General features: G+C 40.0%; 1 protein-coding gene across 11 annotated transcripts in view; it reads right to left on the bottom strand.

Annotated features, from left to right (window-relative positions):
• Positions 1-18,371, bottom strand: part of PTPRM (protein tyrosine phosphatase receptor type M) — a 472,285-nt gene extending 453,914 nt beyond the window's left edge. For all 11 annotated transcript variants that reach the window (XM_061448768.1, XM_061448769.1, XM_061448772.1 and 8 more), the window contains exon 1: positions 18,049-18,371. In XM_061448768.1, the coding sequence (XP_061304752.1) occupies positions 18,049-18,121 (73 nt within the window). In that variant the 5' untranslated portion in view covers positions 18,122-18,371. The remainder of the gene's footprint in view (positions 1-18,048) is intronic.
• Positions 18,372-18,760: the final 389 nt, after the last annotated feature.

Below are 18,760 nucleotides of genomic sequence, written 5' to 3'. Positions count from 1 at the left end.
TTCCCAACGCTACAGGATTTTGCATGTAAACACTATAGGAAAATATTTTCACATACAGACTATGTTCATAATGAGATATTTTTCAGTTTGTTAACTTTCTTTTAGTTATGAAACTGCTTAAGTTTATCACTATTTTATTTTTAGGAACAAGCAGAGTTTAGACCCAAGTTCTTTTTAAGTGTTTGCACTACTAAAGTATGTGAAAATACAATGAAGTTACACAGGTTTTAGCGTACAAGGTCAAACAACCACATTTTCAAGTGCTGCATGCTGCCTCTGGCAGAAAACATTAACTAGAATTTCAGAAAATAAAATACCCATAATGCTCCTGACTAGTTTTGTAGAGTTTTTCTGTGCACATCAGAAAAACAATCCTGCCATCAACAAGTCTAAACTACTGCAGGTAATATAGTTAGGCATTATTAAATGTTCTTAGTCTTTAACAAGAGCACCCTTAATCAATAAAAATGTCGAAGCCAAATCGGTTTTGCTTCTTTCTTCTACTTGATCACACCAACTCAGAAATTCCCTATGCTACAAAAATTACTACTTCGGATCCTTCTTGTAGCGTCCCTCTTCCTTTACAGGGAGGGTCAAGGTGAAACACTTCTAATGTAGAGCTGAAGCCTGGCGGTTCCCTATTTACCGAGCCCTCCAGACAAGAAAACTGGTGCATATGAATCAAATAGGAGCAACACTAATGCATTAATGACTGACATGTGGCAAAGACAGAGACACACAGATGCAGCTTGACATTAATGGAGAGATTTGCCTGTGGTCATGCACATAGAGTAAGGGGGGAAATAGACCCACCTGACTCATGTTTTAACCTGAGTATGAAATCAAATGTCAGGCAAGATTAATTAGATGCTGAGAGTTTTATTCTTTTCTGTTGATAGAAAAAGCACATTTCCATAATGTGAGGAAGCATTTATGTGGATAGCAAATCAGGTTGACATTGAGGGAAGGTTTACTTTATTGTGAATGCTAGCTGTGTGGCGCTTGTCAGTGCAATTACTTTCTACTCAAGTGGTTTGCTTTTTAACATTTTATTATCTTAACAATAAAAACCCTAGAAGCCATAATTATTTATTATGCTAATTGTTCAGCTTTTTTTATTATTAATTTCTGCTCGACTATTAAAACTTGCTGTTTTCCAGAAATGAACCACATTTATTAATATTCAGGCAATTAAAAAAAAAAAAAGAGAATGCAAAACCAATCTTTGTACTGGTAATTACTTACTAACCAGTCAATTTGTACACTTATAAGCCTCCCCATAAGTTCTATTTTCATTTATTCAATACCCAACATTTCTAGCATAATTCTTACTGAAAAGAATTTGAAAGCACTAAGTAAGTCCACTGAAGCATTTTTCATAAATAATGATTTAAGCAGTTTGAGAGGCAGCGGGGTTTAGACCACTCTGAAAATGCACTATACTCAAGGACTGCATTTTAATTATGGAAACCTTTTAGAACATCCCTGTTTTATTAACAGTAAGTGAAAGACTATAAACAAGGCTTCAGTATGCACCACTTCTTCTCAATCCCGCCTAAAGCCCTCAAGGGGAAACAGCTTCAATGTGCTTTCATTTCTCCCCCCAAGCATTCTCATCTCTGAATGCCTCTTCTCACCAGCTTTAAAATTCATTTAACATAACAACCACACAGTTACGCTTTTTTCTCCCCCCCCCCCCTTTTTTTTTCTTTTTTTTAATATAGAAGCATTCCCTTCTTTAGGAATAAACACCAAGGCCACAGCTCTCAAACTCCCACAGCGTAAATGCAATATAGGAGACCATAAGCAAGTCTAAGCAGAAAAGCACTGCAACTAAATGTACCTTGAAAAGCTCTTAGTTTGCAATGCTTTTGTAAAGCTGCATGTCCATTCACAAATTGTCCCTACATTTCATGCAGTGACAGTGGTAGTAATCCCTGGAAAACTTCTAGAACAAATTCCCTAGCTCAAAGCACAGTTCTCTCCCGAGTCAGTACAGCACTGGCTTCTTCTGTGGCAAAGATTCAACACTTACAATGTTTCCGTCAGCCCTCCCAGCTCCAATTCCCATGCTGCCATGCCAGGTTTCTCCATCACTCTCTGCTTCTGAAACAGCTTTCTCCTGTACCTCCCACTGGGAGGTTCTGCCCATGGCAACAGAAGGTTCCTTATTAATATGTAGCATATACCATAAGTAGCAAGAAAAACACAAACAAACAAAAAAAAAAAAAACCACCACAGCTTACTCAAAGTCACAAGTATTGTTTCCTGACTTGAATTACTCGTATGCCATTGCCCACTGGATGGGCACAACGGGGGACAGACAATTTGCTTTTTAAGTTGAGTAAGCCCCCCTCTTCCCAGATAGCTACAACCCAAACGAGGCAACTGTGTTGCTCCCACAGACAGGTGTAGAAAGGAGGCAGGCATCAAAAGTGGGAAGACATAAAGTAAACTCTTGCTACAGAGCAGCAGTAGGAAGAAGTACGCTTTGCTGGAAGCAGTAGGAAGAAGAACAGATTGTGGACGGGGCAACTTTTGCCCAGTATAAGACCTTAAAACTTAAGTCCAGGCTCTACCAAGGTGGGTCCATCCTGACCAGTACTAATGAAATGAACCAGTTGTAGACTAGGGTGTAAGCCAGATGGGCACACAGCTACTGAGTTCAGGATAAATTTTGTTAAAACTATGACTCCTTGATATGGAAGTGCCCTACCTCTCATGTACTCTCCCAACATTATCAGCCACTTGTGTTTGTTTATTTCCATCTCAGTTCATTAAGTAGATAAGGTCGTCACATGGAGCACAGATGTAGAAACACACAGAGACACTTGTGACCACCACACTCCCCAGCTACTCCATACCTGTAACTCTTGTAGCCCCCTGCTATTTACTGGAACCAACTTCCTTCCCAGCCTCAGGAAGCTGAAAAACAGCAGCAAAAGCTTCAGTGGAGGTAGTTTTTGCACGTAGTTATCTGATTATCATCAGATGAGGCACTATGTCTGCAATGTCTTCTTCAAAGCACCAAAGAGAATGTAAAAATTCAAAATGCTGCTATTTGAAGACATGAAATCCATATTCCATTCTCCAACTACAGGAATATTATAACAATACATTCAAGGATCAAGCATAGGAGTTCTCAAAAAATCAATTAACAGGCCACTTAATTATTGGTTTAAATCAGTAGCTGCAGTTGAAAATGAAGCTGTTACACACAGTGACACCAGCCCTGAAAGATATAAAGCATGGCAATGCTCTGTTTTCTGTTGTACTACCTCCAGTAAAAGACACTTGTACTTAATAGGGGTGTGAAACAACACTGACCCTTCTAATTTGCTCTTGCCATTTTCTATGGGAACCTGGCCTCTTGTGCAAAAAGAGAACACAAAGAAAACCACCATAGGAAAGCTACCGATGCTCAATTACCACTTCTCAGCCTAAGGGGAAAAAAAAAACACAACACAAACAAAAAACAAAATCCCAAACTCAAATAAACCTCACAAATAAATGAAACCAATCAAGGCTAGACCAAGAAAATTACCAAGACTATTTAACAAAGATCAAGGTAGAAGGACACTGTACTTTTTAAGCACAGAGTCTAGAAATGGAGGAAAGGACAGCAAGTGGGCAGGAATGCAGATATAGAGGGTCTCAGCAACCTAGTCTGGCCTTTTCTCCTAATACCCATGTCAATCAGAAACAACATCTGCCTGGTCAACCTACAAACAACCAGCTTCGTAGATAACATCCACCTTTGCTTTTCCTGACAGAAAGCAAGACCAGGGGTGAGGTGTTGAAATCCTTACTATAAGGGACTAGAGGTCTCAGGGTGGGCACACAGTGACTCACTTGCCTTTTTTAATACATACGGATTGCTTTAGTCCCTCCCAGAACATCAGGTTAGGCCATTAAGGTTTGTAAGATTAGTTCTGCCTTTCTAACAAAGTATGAGCCTCAGTGACCTGCATTATTCTCTTCTATAGAAGTAGCAGCTTGATTTGGTCCAATCATTAATTCCTAGCCACATCTCTAACAAAGTATGCAAAAAGCTCTGAAGTTCATCATTCCTGGATCCCAAAATTATTTCATCTGCAAATCTAAGCCAAAGTCAGTTGTATTTGTTACCAAAAGGTAGATAAGGTAACTTGCGAGTTTCAACATAACTGCCCTCCTGTCAGCAGAAATTTAATACGTAGTGCTCTTAAGCTTTTGTCTCAAGAGCAGCTGCATCTGAATATGGACTATTTTTCATAAAATGGACAAACAAAAACTCTCTCAAAAACCATTCACCTACCAAAATACTTTAATAAGTATGATAATCAATTTGGGAGCTACACAGAAATACAGGCTTCTACAGATACACCTGAAGACAATTAGTTCTTGGCAATGTCCTGTGGCTGCTTTACTCAACGGTAACGTAATAAATAGTGTGTAGGTTGAGAGAACCAATGCACATGAAACAGAACAGCGCAGGAGCCTCTGAATTTTTCTTTCTCAGAACAGACACTGTATTTTTATTAATATACTCTACAAAGTATATTACAAAATGCTATGCAGAAATAGAAAAAAGCTCTATAAAAATACAAGATGATATATCCTATTATTTTCATTTATTGCCCATGCATTTCAAATAGCATGAAATCTACAACAATAAAAAGCAAAGCCACTAAATACATACAGGGCCCTGATAGCTTCAGGTGTAAAATAAGAGTAGCTTCTCACAACAGATTAAAGTACTGTTGTATATAAAGTGCATAAATTAAAACTTGATACTACTGCAACTCTATCTCGTGTATACACAGGAAACTGTATGGAGTAACTGTGAATATTTTCTCTTAAAGAAAATTAGTTACTATGGGTGCAATATTTTTGTATCAAAGGCGCAACAGTTCACAGCCATCTTCACATCAACATAAAAATTTATTGCAAGTGATGTCAAAATCCATTAAGTCCCACTTTGTTTATTACCAATCTGCCGCTGGAGGCAATCAGCTCTGTCTCCAACCGGGCTCCATTAGCAGGCTGACTCCAGTGCAAAGTCAGAATGGGGAGCATGAACCACCTCTGAAAATAGTTTCAGTTGACCCAGATAGATTTGCACAGAAAGAGATGAGGAGTGCTGTGAAATCTAGCAGCACAGGTGAGCGATAAGGGGAGTATCCTCCATCTCTAGGTGGGTAGTGAGCATATTTGGAAATAAGAATCTAACTCCAGTGATCTGCTGAAGTTAAAAGTTTATCTACCTGAACTTTTATGGGAATATACCTCTAACAGACTCATTATCCTGTTAAATAACTGTGGCCATTTTAAAGCTTTTGCAAAAAAATCCTCCATAGCTGAACCTCCACACACTGTGTATACACAAGATCAGAGTAGCCCCCTTCCATATTCCAAATCATGGCCTCACCTCAGCTAACACAGAATCTTAGTCCTTCCAGGTAATTGAGACCCTGCTTGAAAATCTTCATCTACTCTAAAAGTCACTCTGCTTTTCAAACTTATGATTCTGCTGTAGAAGGTAGCAAGAGAAATCAGTTGGAAGTCTCAGAGCTATGCAGCTCTGAAGACGTCAGTGAAACTTGCTCCCATCATTAAAGACAAGAGACAGAACCCAACTAGGATTCAGCTTCCCAAAGCTCTGTGATCTAATTCTACACAAAAGGCTTAATAAGGTTTAGACTCATAATACAATTAGTAATTTAGCTCACAAATTAGACTATCTATTAACACTCCAGCAGAGACACCAGCCATACGAGGATTAAGAAGAAATCTGCCCTCAATATGGTGTGAGAACTTGAATGCTTTAATAGACCACTTCAGCTTCTGCACAGACTATATATTGCATTGCGAGCATGGCCTGTATCCTGCTTATATATTGAACTTTCATCAATAGGAACCTCATTAATAATTTGCACAAAGTACAATGGAAACTTTCAAACTCATCTTAAAGCACAATTTTCACTGGTAAAAATATGCACTGATAGCACAGAATACACTATGCATACACATTTATATGCATTAAAAGCACATAAAAACAAAGGCCAAAATAGCATGGACACAACATAGGTTAACCCAAGCTGTATTTCCAGAAACTATACATGTAACTACGTTTCTACAAAATGCTGATATTAGTGAGTTCATGCTGACTTTTGTTAACACCTGATTCACTTGCAATTATTGTGTCAACAGGAGCTTTCTGTAATTACTTTCATAGTACGCCCAAAAATGGTGTTATTCATCTTTAGGTTTTGAGTCTGTGTTTGTGTAAATAGTGCCAGTAGTACTAATTCATTCAGCTTGGAAAACAAACAAAAAGATCTTCATCAGTTTACTTCACACTCTAGTAAAACCCATTCACACACAAATAATATTACAAATAATGTCCATCTGGTCTGAAATCTAGATCTGGCCAACAGTATCTCATTTTCCACTAGCAGCACCTGCTGTTCCTATCAAGTATTTGGTGTGAATGTACTCAGTGCAAAGACTTGAGCTTCACTCACTTGCTGTACTTACAATAAGCACATGCTTTGCTGCCATGTGTGTTAGCACATGCACAGGATCATTTTGATCTCATCTGTCTCAGGGGGAAAAAAAAAAAAAAGACAAAAAAAAGAACCCAAAAACAAACAAAAAACAACAAACAAACAAAAAAACCCAACACTTTATTACAAATAATACTGAGGCATTGAGGAATTGTATTCCCAAGCATCTGTCACAGCCCCCCCACCAGAGCCTCTGGGGCTCTCTCAAAATGCACACATAGATCTCCAAACCATAGGGGCACACAACAGCGTGGCCCATGGCACGACAGGATATCCTAATGGGACCTACCATCCTCCAGTCTTCGCTGTCTTCTCAGCTCAGTCACAGATGCCCAGAGGATTGAGATGGCAGAGGAAGGCACAAATGATTTGCAATTCGTGGCACACAGCAATGAGGAACAGACATGAACAGAGAAAAGTACAGCACAGGAAGTGGCAGGTAAGCAATATGTTCTTAAAGGAGGCCTGGTGGTTGAAGCTTTGCTAAATATGTATGTTATTTGCTGTTGGATAGCTGGTACTAAAGTGCAGTTGTAGATGGAACTGAGAGTAGGTAAGAACCCTCCCTCTTCCTCTGCACAGAATTCCACAGTACACAGCTCTGGCAGATTACTATAATTGGCCAATTCTTTCTTTTATTGCTAGACCACTGTGTAGAGTCAAAGCACTGAAATCATGTGAATGGGGCTGCTGGTGAATGCCACATATTTGCTCAATGCCAGTTTCAAACATGCAGATCTCTCTTTTTTTTTTTTTTTTTTTTTTTTTTTCAGTTCTGCTCCCAGAAGTCCAGAAATACACGTCAGCCAACTCTGGCATACAAGCCGGAATTAATTTTTCACTGCTGCAAGCCTAGCACTCTGCAGCTTGCAAAGACTTTAACATAGCAAGTTCTGGAAAAGTGCAATTTCTCACTTAGAGTGAGTGGTTCACAAATCGCGGTTTGAAAAACTCCTGTGATCCACCCACTACAAGCATTGATTTGAAGCAAGCAAGCTTGTCATATACTACTTCACTGAGGAGATTTACTGTGGTCCAATTCAGGAAGCTACAAGTTTATATTCGTTTTGAAATTGAGATCTTAAAAAATATTGACAGTTTTCATTACAAAGTGTTGGAGTTTGTGCTACACATCAGAAACTGACTCAATTTCTCCAATGAATGCAACAGAAGTGACAGGCAAGCAATAACTTTCAAAATACAAGCTTCTATGCTGCAGCCTAAACTACAACCCATGTAACCAAAACCTCCAAAAGAAGTTCCTGACTGATGAGTCCTGCTTTCTATTTCTATTCATCACTGAATCATAGACAGTACCTTCCAAGTAAAAATTCAGACATCATCCAAAGACTGTATCTGTTTTCTCTGTAGAAATCAGAGAAATCATTTCAAAAGCAGCAGACAATGCATGCACAATTTACATTCCCTAATTCCCCTTGAAGTAACTTTAGAAATACAGCTAGGCCAAACTCAGACAGCCTTTACCTGAACTTCTCAGTCTGAACATATGCAATACCTAAGGCTTTACTCCCAATCTGAAAATCACTACCTGTACTTCTAGACTCTAAATCCACTGTATGACAAAGGAAGGTACAGGTGAATAAGGTTGAAGTGTACTTTGATCAATGGATTTGTCAGTGAATCAACCCACAAGCACAACAGTATTTTTGTCTGTGGTTGAAAACAGAACAGAAGTAGCTGAATAACATTATTCTTAAGGGGCTATTTCCACATCATTTCCCGGCATGGATAATCTGATGCTAGACACTGGACTACAACTTGAAGAACATTTTTAGGCTTCTTATGTGCACACCTTTTTGTGGTTGTGTCAAGTTCTTTACGTGGGTAATATTTAACTCCCAATATTCAGGATGCAAAGAAGTACCAGATCCTAGTGGACAGACTGACTTTCTGTCAAGCAATTGTACATGTAAAAACGCAATGCTGAAGTTTCTGCAAGACTTGTTTGCAAAACTCAAGAAAACCCCAATCCATGTCTGCTGTTGCTGAATGACTGCTGTAGAAGCCAGGCCTTTATTTGTCAAGAGTGTATTTCAACTTGTCTTGGGCTTCTGAGCCCTAGGCAGTTTCAATGCATATTCAGTCTAATGGGCATGTGCTAGTCTCAAACACTCTTAGATAAATAAGTCAAACCCCAGTGTTTTCCAGACCCCTGAATGAAAATGGTAGGCTAATTCACATAAATTCCTTACTAGCCTAGATTTATGTAGGCAATTGTAAAAACAATTCTTAAAGTAAAAATAAATAAAACACACCTCATGGGCTTCATACGTGCTCTTCAATCCACGTGCTTTCCTGTCACTATAAACAGAGGGTAGTAATGCTGGGCAATATACAGGCTTCCATTTCCAATTTTCAACCTCTAACATTTTAACTAAATATTAACTTTAATTGTGTTTTGGTTTTGTTGGTTTCTCATGACACTCACAGACCTAACCAAAAGATCACCTTCATACTTAGAAAGTTGCTTGCAAAGCTTTTCTTCCAAGCTAGGACCTAGTCAAGTTGACATCTTTCAGACACAGTAAAGAGGGCATCAACTGCAATGTCTTAAAATTATCACTGGGTCAACAATTTACCTTACAAAACTGAGAAATTACTTCAGTAACAGCTGTCTCTGCAGAAGTTAAAAAGAAAAACAGCTTAAGTGATGTGTTATGTAAAGTGCTTATGTTAAAGTGTTGAATGCAGCGCTTTGTAAAATAATCTTCATCTACTCTGCAGAATTCAGAAGAGGTAACATTAAAGAAAAAAATGCTACAGTAATTCTCAGTCATTAACATAAGAACTACCCCACCGAGAACTATGGTTCCTGAAAATGTCCACAATTGTCTCTATCTCCTAAACATGTGACATTATTTAAGCACATTGCTAAGGTTTAAGGGAAAACTGAAGTTACAGGTGGTGACAAATGGCTGCTGTAGATTTTCTCTAAATATACTGGGGGATCGGAACTGCCACCTTCCTTTTTTTTCTTTTTTCTTTTTATATGAAAGTTTAGCAGATTTCTCAACCATGGGAAAAAAAAATAATTAAAACAACCTTACCGATCAAAACTGAACAAAAATCCACAGAAAGAACAGAAAAGCCTGGCTATGAAAATCCTCACCCATAACACAATCAAATGCCAGAGCACAGACTTAAATCCTGGTCTCCCACACCTCTGTAGGAGTTCTGATCACTAAGCAACTGACTATTACAACTGGAGTTAAAATATATATATCTGCCTTTTTCATTCTGTGCACCAGTGATATGAATCATGTTAGGCTATGTCATCCCAGTGTGAAACCAGAAAAACTGCCAGGCTCAGAAAGTTCCACTGAGAGAAAATAATCTCCTGGTTAAGATTATATGACACATCTTTAAACAATTAAGTAAGAGATCTTACACTATCAAAATAGTAACTACTTCTCAAAATTGTAGTCGTAAGAACTCTGTTGATCCTGAATTCTACTGGTCGACGTAAACATCTCAGTAATCACAACAGATTACATACAGTCCCATACAGATATGCAAACAGTGTCAACCTTGAAACAAATGTATTTCCTCACAAGTTTCTACCAAGCCTGTGAGCCTTCTCTGAACAGGCTGTAGAGTTCTTAGGAATCACTGGACTTGTCACAGCAATTTTATTTACTGGAAGGATGGAAGAAGAAATAGGTAATAATAGAATTTTTATTTTCAAAGAAAAAACAAATAAATACACAAATCGCATAAGAAGAAAGAGCAACTGTAAAAAAAAAGCCAGAGAAAATAGTTATGTCTGCTCTGGGGCCTAACACAGTTCATTGAGATAGCAACTGACTTTCATGTTTGTTTTCAACTTTTACCTGAACTGTTTCTTAAAACAGTAAAAAGCCATGAACCTGAGAACAGCAGAAGTGAGACAAACAAGAGTTTCTGTGCAGGTAGAGGACAACATGAACTCCTTTAGGAAGATGATAGCTTCTTCTTGAGATATACAACCTGGTAATATTCCTTTTTCAAACCTGGAGAACCTTATTCTCTACCAAAACTATGTAAAGTTGGTAATCAAAACTTTAAAATGTGCATGTAGATGACAATTTGTTTTATCATAAATTACTGTTACAGGTATAACAGAATTACTAGGCATCAGCTCCCAAAATAAGGAATTATTTGACCTTAGAGAGAAAAGAAAAAGAGAAGGAAAAAAAAACAAACCAACCCAAAACCAAAAAACCAAAGTAACTCCCCCGCAACCATCACTGCTGTGAGAACACCAAAAAGTACAGCAAAAGTCTGCTAAAGGGTAACAATTCAATTTTTTCAGACACAGACATACAAACTAGTGCACAGATTACAAGCATGTACACAAGTACAGAAATGCACATTATGGATGGAAATTATTTACTCAGGCTAGCCTATATTCACTAGAAAAATAAACGTGAAAAGCTCCTCTATTCATTTACCTGTAAGAACAACTCCATTATGAAAACCTCAAGACAGTAGAGGTCCACTATCTATTCACCTGAAAGTGCGCAGAAACTGCTGCAATATCCTCTTCAATCTTATGTTAGAATCTTCCAGCACAACTAAACAGTTCTGTTACCTCATCAGCCTATCTTTATGCACTACAGAATTAAAACAAAAGGCCACAGACAAAAGTATGCTATCCAGTATATTACTTTCAAAAATAGAATCTAAACAATATTTGGTTTCAGAGTTAAGGACAAAAGTGGCAATAGGATTCAAGGTAATAAAGCATGATCTTTCTGAAAACTTCCCCAAAATAATTGTGCCATAAACCTCAAAGAGCAAAACAAACTCCAAACAACCCTGCTCTAATACAGCCATAAGATGCTTTATTTCCTTTTCCTAGAAGATGAAGAGCTAAAGTGATGAAAGAGGCAATTAGCTGTTATTCCAGAGCAAAAACACATTTCTCGTGATTAACAGAACACTGCTGTAAGAGATATTTATAAAAGCTGAACACTGAAGATAAAAAGAAAAAAGGGGGGGAGGGGTGGGTAGGGAAGAGCCAAGCCAACCTAAACCCTACTGCAACCAAAACTTATTGCTCTCTAAATCAGGGCAGATTACACGCTGGGGGAGCAGGGGAGGGAGAGGGGGTGGGACAAATACAATTGTAAGAAAAATGTTGGTTTTATACCATTCCACAGAAAAAAAATTAAAGATTCATTAACATCATTACAGCTAATCATATGTGTAAAGATAATCAACTAATGTTACGTAACACTGCCAGAAGACATGTTCAAGCCTTGAACATATTATTAAAGACAAACATGTTCAAAACTAAGATGACAAAAATATGTGAATAATTACAAATTAATTTCATTTTTCCAGATGTAATTTAGCTACCTTTAGGACTTCAGATTTTTTTTTCTAGCACATCTTCTCTTTCAGTCAGTTTCATCTCTTACGCTCTTCCAGAAAATGTTATACTTTCCTTCCCACCTTTCCTCCTCAAACACCCTAATTCTCACCTGGTTTCAGTACTCCTTCCTGCCAGTCCCGCTGTGGTTTCGCCTGAACAAATGTGGTCATTACATTGTTTCCTACCCTTGCTCCTCAGGTGGCAAAGGGTCACTGTGGAGTCAGACACTTCTGGCCAAGACACTTCTTTCCTATTCTCTGCAGCTACTGAACACAAGTATGTGTTAGAGGCATAAATACACCTTTATCTTCACTATTATTACACTCAGAAACTACTATTATTACACTCAATCACCGTAAGTTATGACTAAATGTCTTTCCTTCGTTTTTAAGGAGTATGTGGGGACTTACCCTCTGTACCTTCTTGTAACCCTAATGGAAGTTACGTGGTTTAAAAACCAACACACCACCTTCCAAAAGCAGAACAGAACTCCACTGACATCAACATCACGTCTGAAAAGAATTCGTTTGCATGGAACAGAAAGCTTGGTAGGTTGTGAGAGGAGAGATATACTCACACAACACTTGAACTTTTCCTTAAGACAAGGATCAAGCAAGATGGTTAAGATATACCCTTATTAGATCTCTATGACAATAAAACTTGCATTTAAAACCACTAGGAAACTACTGACAATTTCTTCGTAATTTCATGCATTTTACTATGTACTTTTATTATATTATTTATTCATCCTTCTTTCATATACTAACAATGATACTGAAAGTAGCCTTTTACAAGTATTTAAAAAATCATTTGTATTATAATCAAACTCGTGCAAACAAGCCACCAATGGATTAAAACTCTCTAGGTCAAAAAAATCCATCAAATATTTTCACACCTACCCAGCTCCAGATACACACCTACATTCTTATAAAGCCCAGTTTACAGCCCTTCCTCTTTCTGTGCTTCAAAAAGCGGATTTAGAGATGCAGCTACACCTAGTGATCAGCAGCAGATCACAGCAGGCAAAACTCAGACACTACAAAAAAACAGAAAGTAGTATTTATTCACTCCACTATGTTCACATAAAGTGACAATAAATTTTGTTACACTTCTCCTCCTTCCCTCCCTCTCCTCCTTCCCCTCCCCCCCCCCCATATACAACCATATGTTCCAAAATGGTTTGGGTTTTTTAAAATGCTTTTTAATACATCGATAACATTACACATTGAAACAGAAATACAGATCTAGAAGTTATCAGCAATATCAAACGAAATAAAGAGGACTTCCAATTTTTCCTAAAGAAACTGATCTAATAATTCAGCTGCATTCACATATCAACAAAGAATTTATTCCCTGGAAAATTTTCAGAACTTCTTTATACAACAGTTGTAAATGTGAGCTGAAAGGTTCATAAATGCATGTCATTTTCTGGGGAAACATCTTTAAAACTTAGTGATGTAGCTACCTCATGTAAGTTTTTGACAGTGATACTAATGAGCTTTAAACACAAGAGAGATCCCTCTCAAATAGCATTTCCTTCAGCACAGAGTTGCAACATGTGAAATGCAGGATCAGTTCACAGGTCCTGACCCCACAACATCACTGGACTTTGCTCTGTCAAGTCTACACCTATTATCTTCCCCTAGCTGAATCTAATGATGCAAACTGAACCAACTCTCAGCAATAATGTGTAAAACTGACCTGGCCACTGGCAGCTAGGTTGTTTGACATTTGCTGACCATTTCAGCGCATGAATACGCACACATGAAAACTAAATAATCTCCACATTTCTTCTGGTCAGACTCAAATGACATTAGTGAGATGGAGTTCAGAAGCTTACTCGCTCTATCCTAACATGTTCTGTGATTTGCCTGAGGATTTGCTCTCTCTACCTGTCAATCTAGCAACTCCTTAGAGCACTAAATACATTATTTTTTTCGTAAATTATACGTTCCGATATTGTTTCAGGACACTGTGATGCGTTTTCTTTGCGGATTCTGACAAACATTATGTCAAGAGACCAAATAAACATCACAGGATTTTTTTCCTCTCCCTGTATTATTACATCCTTATATTTTGTATGAATTATTTTTAATTTCTGATGAGTATTCATCACTAACTTTTGTAAGTAGAACAAGACCAAAATACCTAAATAAAAAATAAACCCAATCCACATACCCACTGCAGTTTCTTTTTTGACAAACTGTGCCACTTCCAAAGCCCAGACCCATTTTTTCCTGAAACATCCTAAAGTACATCCCAGCTTATAGAGAAAAAAAAATTCAGTTTCTCTGTTTCTGTCAAAGGCTGGATTTTCTTTTTTTTAAGGCAAAATTCAGAAGCAAATTCTTCAACATGCTTCCATTCATTTGCTGGACTATTTTAAAGATGAATACCTTTAGGTGTAAAACACAAATCAAGTAATTCACCTATTCACCTAACAGCTGTAACAGCAGCAGCAAAAATCTCTGACAGAGGGAAGTTTGGTTTAAGAATTTTTCCACCACAGCTCTCACCATTTAGTGAGGCCAGGTCCACACTATGAAATTTAACTGGAAGTTTTGTTGATGAGCTAACTCTGTCAGCCACTAATAAAGCTGCATTTTCAGTAGCATATGTTACTTCCCTTAGGAAGTGCAGGAATACAGACTTGATAGATGGGTGGAGAGGAATGAAAGCAGGTGGAATAAGCAATGCAAGCAACAGCAGAACTTGTTAAAATGAGATATAACCACACTTGGAACTATTTGCTGGTAGAGTGATCAGAATATTTATTCAAGACTTCCAAACAGAGATCCTAAATAATCTGAGAAATCTCTTTAAACATGGTCAATTATAAGAGAAACTTTTTATTTTCTGTACGTTCCTCCAATTGCCAGAAGTTTCATTTCAGCTGGGGTAGGAGCTATAAAGACTTAACCTATATTCTTTCTTTTCATCTTCCCTCTCTGCAATCACCAAGCATCAACTTCATCACAGTAAGTTTCAGCTTCAGCACATCAAAATTCTTCCTTCTGTTTTTGGAAAAATGCAATTCTTGTTTGAAAGCACCCATACCCAGAAATGAAACGGATTAATATAAAGCACAACACCCATCCAGAATGCAAGTTTTTGTATTTTTAATCCATAAAATAGCTTGAGGACTACTATTCTCTATGTAAGGCCTTTACTAGTCACTATGAAAAGTGATTTTCAATTTTGTACAGCACTTTTCCTCCTATTGTTTTAATAATTGCCACTAGTCCTGGTGCAAAGTTCATTATGAATGGCCTCTGACAAGCACTTTTAGTCAGTCAGTCTACCCATCCAGATCTCTCTCTCAATAGCTCATCCTTGGTCAGATTCGGGTCATAAGCAAGAAGCACCAATTTCAGCATTCAGCTGTGTGCAAATGTGTATCTATCTGCACACAATACCTAATAAAAAACACCATTTCCAAGTTCTATTACACATCTCCTTGCCTTTGATTTCAGCTTCCCATTTTGCTATTTGACAGACCCTTTATTTTATATAAGGCCTGATATTTAGGCTTACAGTGCCCCTTCTAACTTTCCACATCTCTGTGTTTGACCTAAATCTCTTAGAGGAGTAGACTGCTTTCCCTAGCCTGAATAATCTAGCAAAGAGATGGAAGAAGAAACACAGTGGAGTCAGGTGGCATTATCTAGCAAGGAGATGGAAGAAGAAACACCGTGGAGTCAAGTGGCATTATGTATGACAGGAATGCGATGTTTCAGTAACTTTTGTAATATTAGCATATTAGCATAAGGACCACTTAATAATATTTATGTTAAAATTATAAACAAAACCAGCTAAATCAGGTGTGCTACGGTTTCTCAGAAAAGAAGCTAAAAAAACCAACCACATAAACAATCCCCACCAAAACCTACTCTCACAGAAAGACCCCAGCTACTTTTAAGATAGCTAGCATTGTCCATTTAAGATAGTTCTCAGTAACATCTCATGAACTCAAATTCTTGAGACCATTTGCGTCTTGAACTGATGAATCCAGAATTTTAAATTCTTTAGTTAAGGACTCAGAGAAGATCTCATTGTTATTAACTGTTAAGCTGCTTTCAAAAGATTACTCAAAAGCTTCCAGGCCTTAAAAAGCCAAGATCTGATCTTTCAGTAAGATTATTTTCTAAATAAGAAACTTAAATGAAACAATAGCTGAATGCAAAGTTAGAACCAAGCTCTGTAAAACAGTCATTTTAGAAAAGGGTAAAAATAAAAATGGAAGTAGAAATGCCAGAGATTACTTAGCTCACCACTGCTATTCTTTGCTTAGAACAAGTATCAAGCTAGTTTTGTTTCTTTTTCCTTTGTTTTTAAACTTTTTATACATTAGTCATATAACCCATCTGCAACAAGGGATAGCTGTTACAAAAGACAGTTACCCAACTCAAGGACAGATTTTTCTGTAATTTAATTTCTATGACACTGATACATCAAGCTTTTAACAAAAGCAACAGCAATTTTTTCCCCCAAGCAAAAATAACTCCCAGGCACACACTTCAAATGGTAAAGTACAAAAACGGAAATTTCATCAGTTTTGTTCTGACCCTAGTATAGCATCAGCATATCGCATGCACAAGTCATTTAAATATCCAGAAGAGTTGCCCCAGCTTATCTTTAAACAAGAAGACAAGACAGTTTATGCAGGTCAGCAATGAGTTATGGATTTATCTTAATAAAGCAAGCGCTTTCACTGAAGTCTGGACACTAGACTTACAATATTAATGAGTTATAGGGCTAATATACATGAGTTCAGCTCCGTAATTCACTACAGAGCATAGTTTCTTCCTAACGTGACTGTTTGGAAAAGATTTCATCATTGTTATATATCACCACGGTACGAAACATTTTTCTGCTCAGGGATTTTCTGTCTCATCTGCAGTAAAAATGCTGGAGAGAAATCAGGGGAAATGAAGCTACGTGTACAAAAGGTCCCTGGAACGTAACATAAACCCAGAAATGTTTATTTTTTAAAGCAAGTTTTAAAACAGACCACCAATTCCTAGCCATGAAACTTGATGTAGCTACAGTGTTGCATACAAGCAATATATAACATACAAAACATAAACTGTTCTGCAGCGTGAACAAGGACAGTCAAACGTATTGCTTCCCACCACCAGATCAAAGCACACTTCCCATGAACCGAAGACCAGATGTCTTCAATTTAACGTGCTTTTCAGTTGCACTAACTTCATGTTAGGAACAAAACAAACAAAATCTGAAGTTACTCTTCTCAGTGAAGCACACAGAACTATTTCACAATCCCAGTTTCTGTCTAAAATTATGGGTTTCTTCAACATATAAATAGGGCAGGGGTGCAGGCTGAGGACTCGAGACCAAGATAACCATCTGCAGGTCTAGAACTTCAGGGACCAGACAAAACGTTGTTGATGGAGCCCTTTGCCGGGCTCCTCGGTGGATGTGAATCCTGATACCCCGCAGACGCGGGCAGCTTCTGCCCTGCCCTCCGAGGTGACGATCCTGGGGGTCTGCAGAAAACGAGGGGCCAAGGCTTTACCTCCGGCTCTGCCGGCGTTCCACAGCCGTAACTGGGGGTAGCGCGAAAGGTGGGGAGCTCCGAGAGAGAGCGCGGGGAGGCCGCCGAGGGCGGGCGGGCGGGCGGGCGGTGGAGCACCCGCCGGGCAGCACCCCAAGTTCCCGTTCCCCCGTCGTCAGCCCCGCGGCTGGGCGGCGGCTCACCTCGCCCCTCCGCCTCCCGAGCCGGGACACCGGGAAACTTTCGGGAAGTCGGCGACCGGGGTGAGCCTGAGTCCCGCCCGTCCCCCTCCAGCCCTGCCCTCGAGCTGCCCGAGCCCCGCCGTCCTCTCTCCTGCCCTCCTTAGCGCCGTTCGCCTTAGCCCGCAGGGGCATCCCGGCACCACCGCCGCCTTCCCCCCGCTATGTACGCAGCGGTTCCGAAGGGTCAGCCCCGGCACGAGACAGGGAAGGGAAATTAAAAAAAAAACTATATAAAAAGCAAATAAAAGAAAACCCCAAAGCAAAACCCAACCAGCTCCGAAAGTGCAACGCTTCCCCCCTCGCACCTCTGCTGCCCCCGCACGCAGCAGCGCTGCCGAGCCCCGGGGCGGCGAGACGGCTTCTTACCTGTGAATGTCTGCGCTCCCGCCGCCAGTAAAAGTCCGGCCAAAGTAACCAGGCAAGTTCCAACTTTCCCCATATTTCCACCCCTTCCTGCTCGGGATCCAGCAAAGTGCCAAAGTGTTTGCCAAAGTAGGAGGCGCCCCTCTCGCCCCCCTCCAGGCAGCGGTGCAGGCGGGGAAGGGGCAGCCAGACTCCCCCACTCGGTACCTCGCGGGCTGTATTCCCCTCCTCGCCCTCTATTCGCTTTTAAGGGCAGGGAAAAGGGGTGCAAGGGGCCGGAGGCTGCCCGCTTTCCTCCGACCGCGCTGCTGCCCTCACCCCAGGGCCGCTCGCCTCCCCCGGTGCCCGGGGAGGGGGGGCACCGTTAATCCCGGAGTCTCCTCGCCCGGCGCCGCCGTTAGTCCCGGTTTAGCTCGGCTCCCTGACTGACTCGCGGTCCCCCCCGGCAGGCAGGCAGGCTAAAGGGAGCGCGGGAAGTCACGCCCAGCCGCCGGCTCCGCCGCTCTCTCCCGCTAGAGGGCGAGGCTCGCAGCGGCGGGGCGCCGCGGGCGGGATCGCGGTTACGGCCGTCGCCTGTGGAGGCGAAGTGCCCGAGCCTCCTTCCCGCCCCCTTCGCTGCCCCGAGAGTGGCTTTGTGAGCAGAGGAGGCGGCTCCATGGACGGCAAGACGAGGTCAAAAGTTCCTGGGTAGCGGGGGAGAGAAGAACCGAGGGGA

This window comes from Pezoporus flaviventris, unplaced genomic scaffold (genome assembly GCF_033815535.1).
Source record: "Pezoporus flaviventris isolate CSIRO_AGI_PZ_B2104156 unplaced genomic scaffold, CSIRO_AGI_Pfla_v1 ptg000007l, whole genome shotgun sequence".
NCBI lineage: Eukaryota > Metazoa > Chordata > Aves > Psittaciformes > Psittacidae > Pezoporus > Pezoporus flaviventris.
The sequence above is the reverse complement of the archived record's forward strand: the minus strand, read 5'-3'. Positions and strand labels throughout refer to the sequence as shown.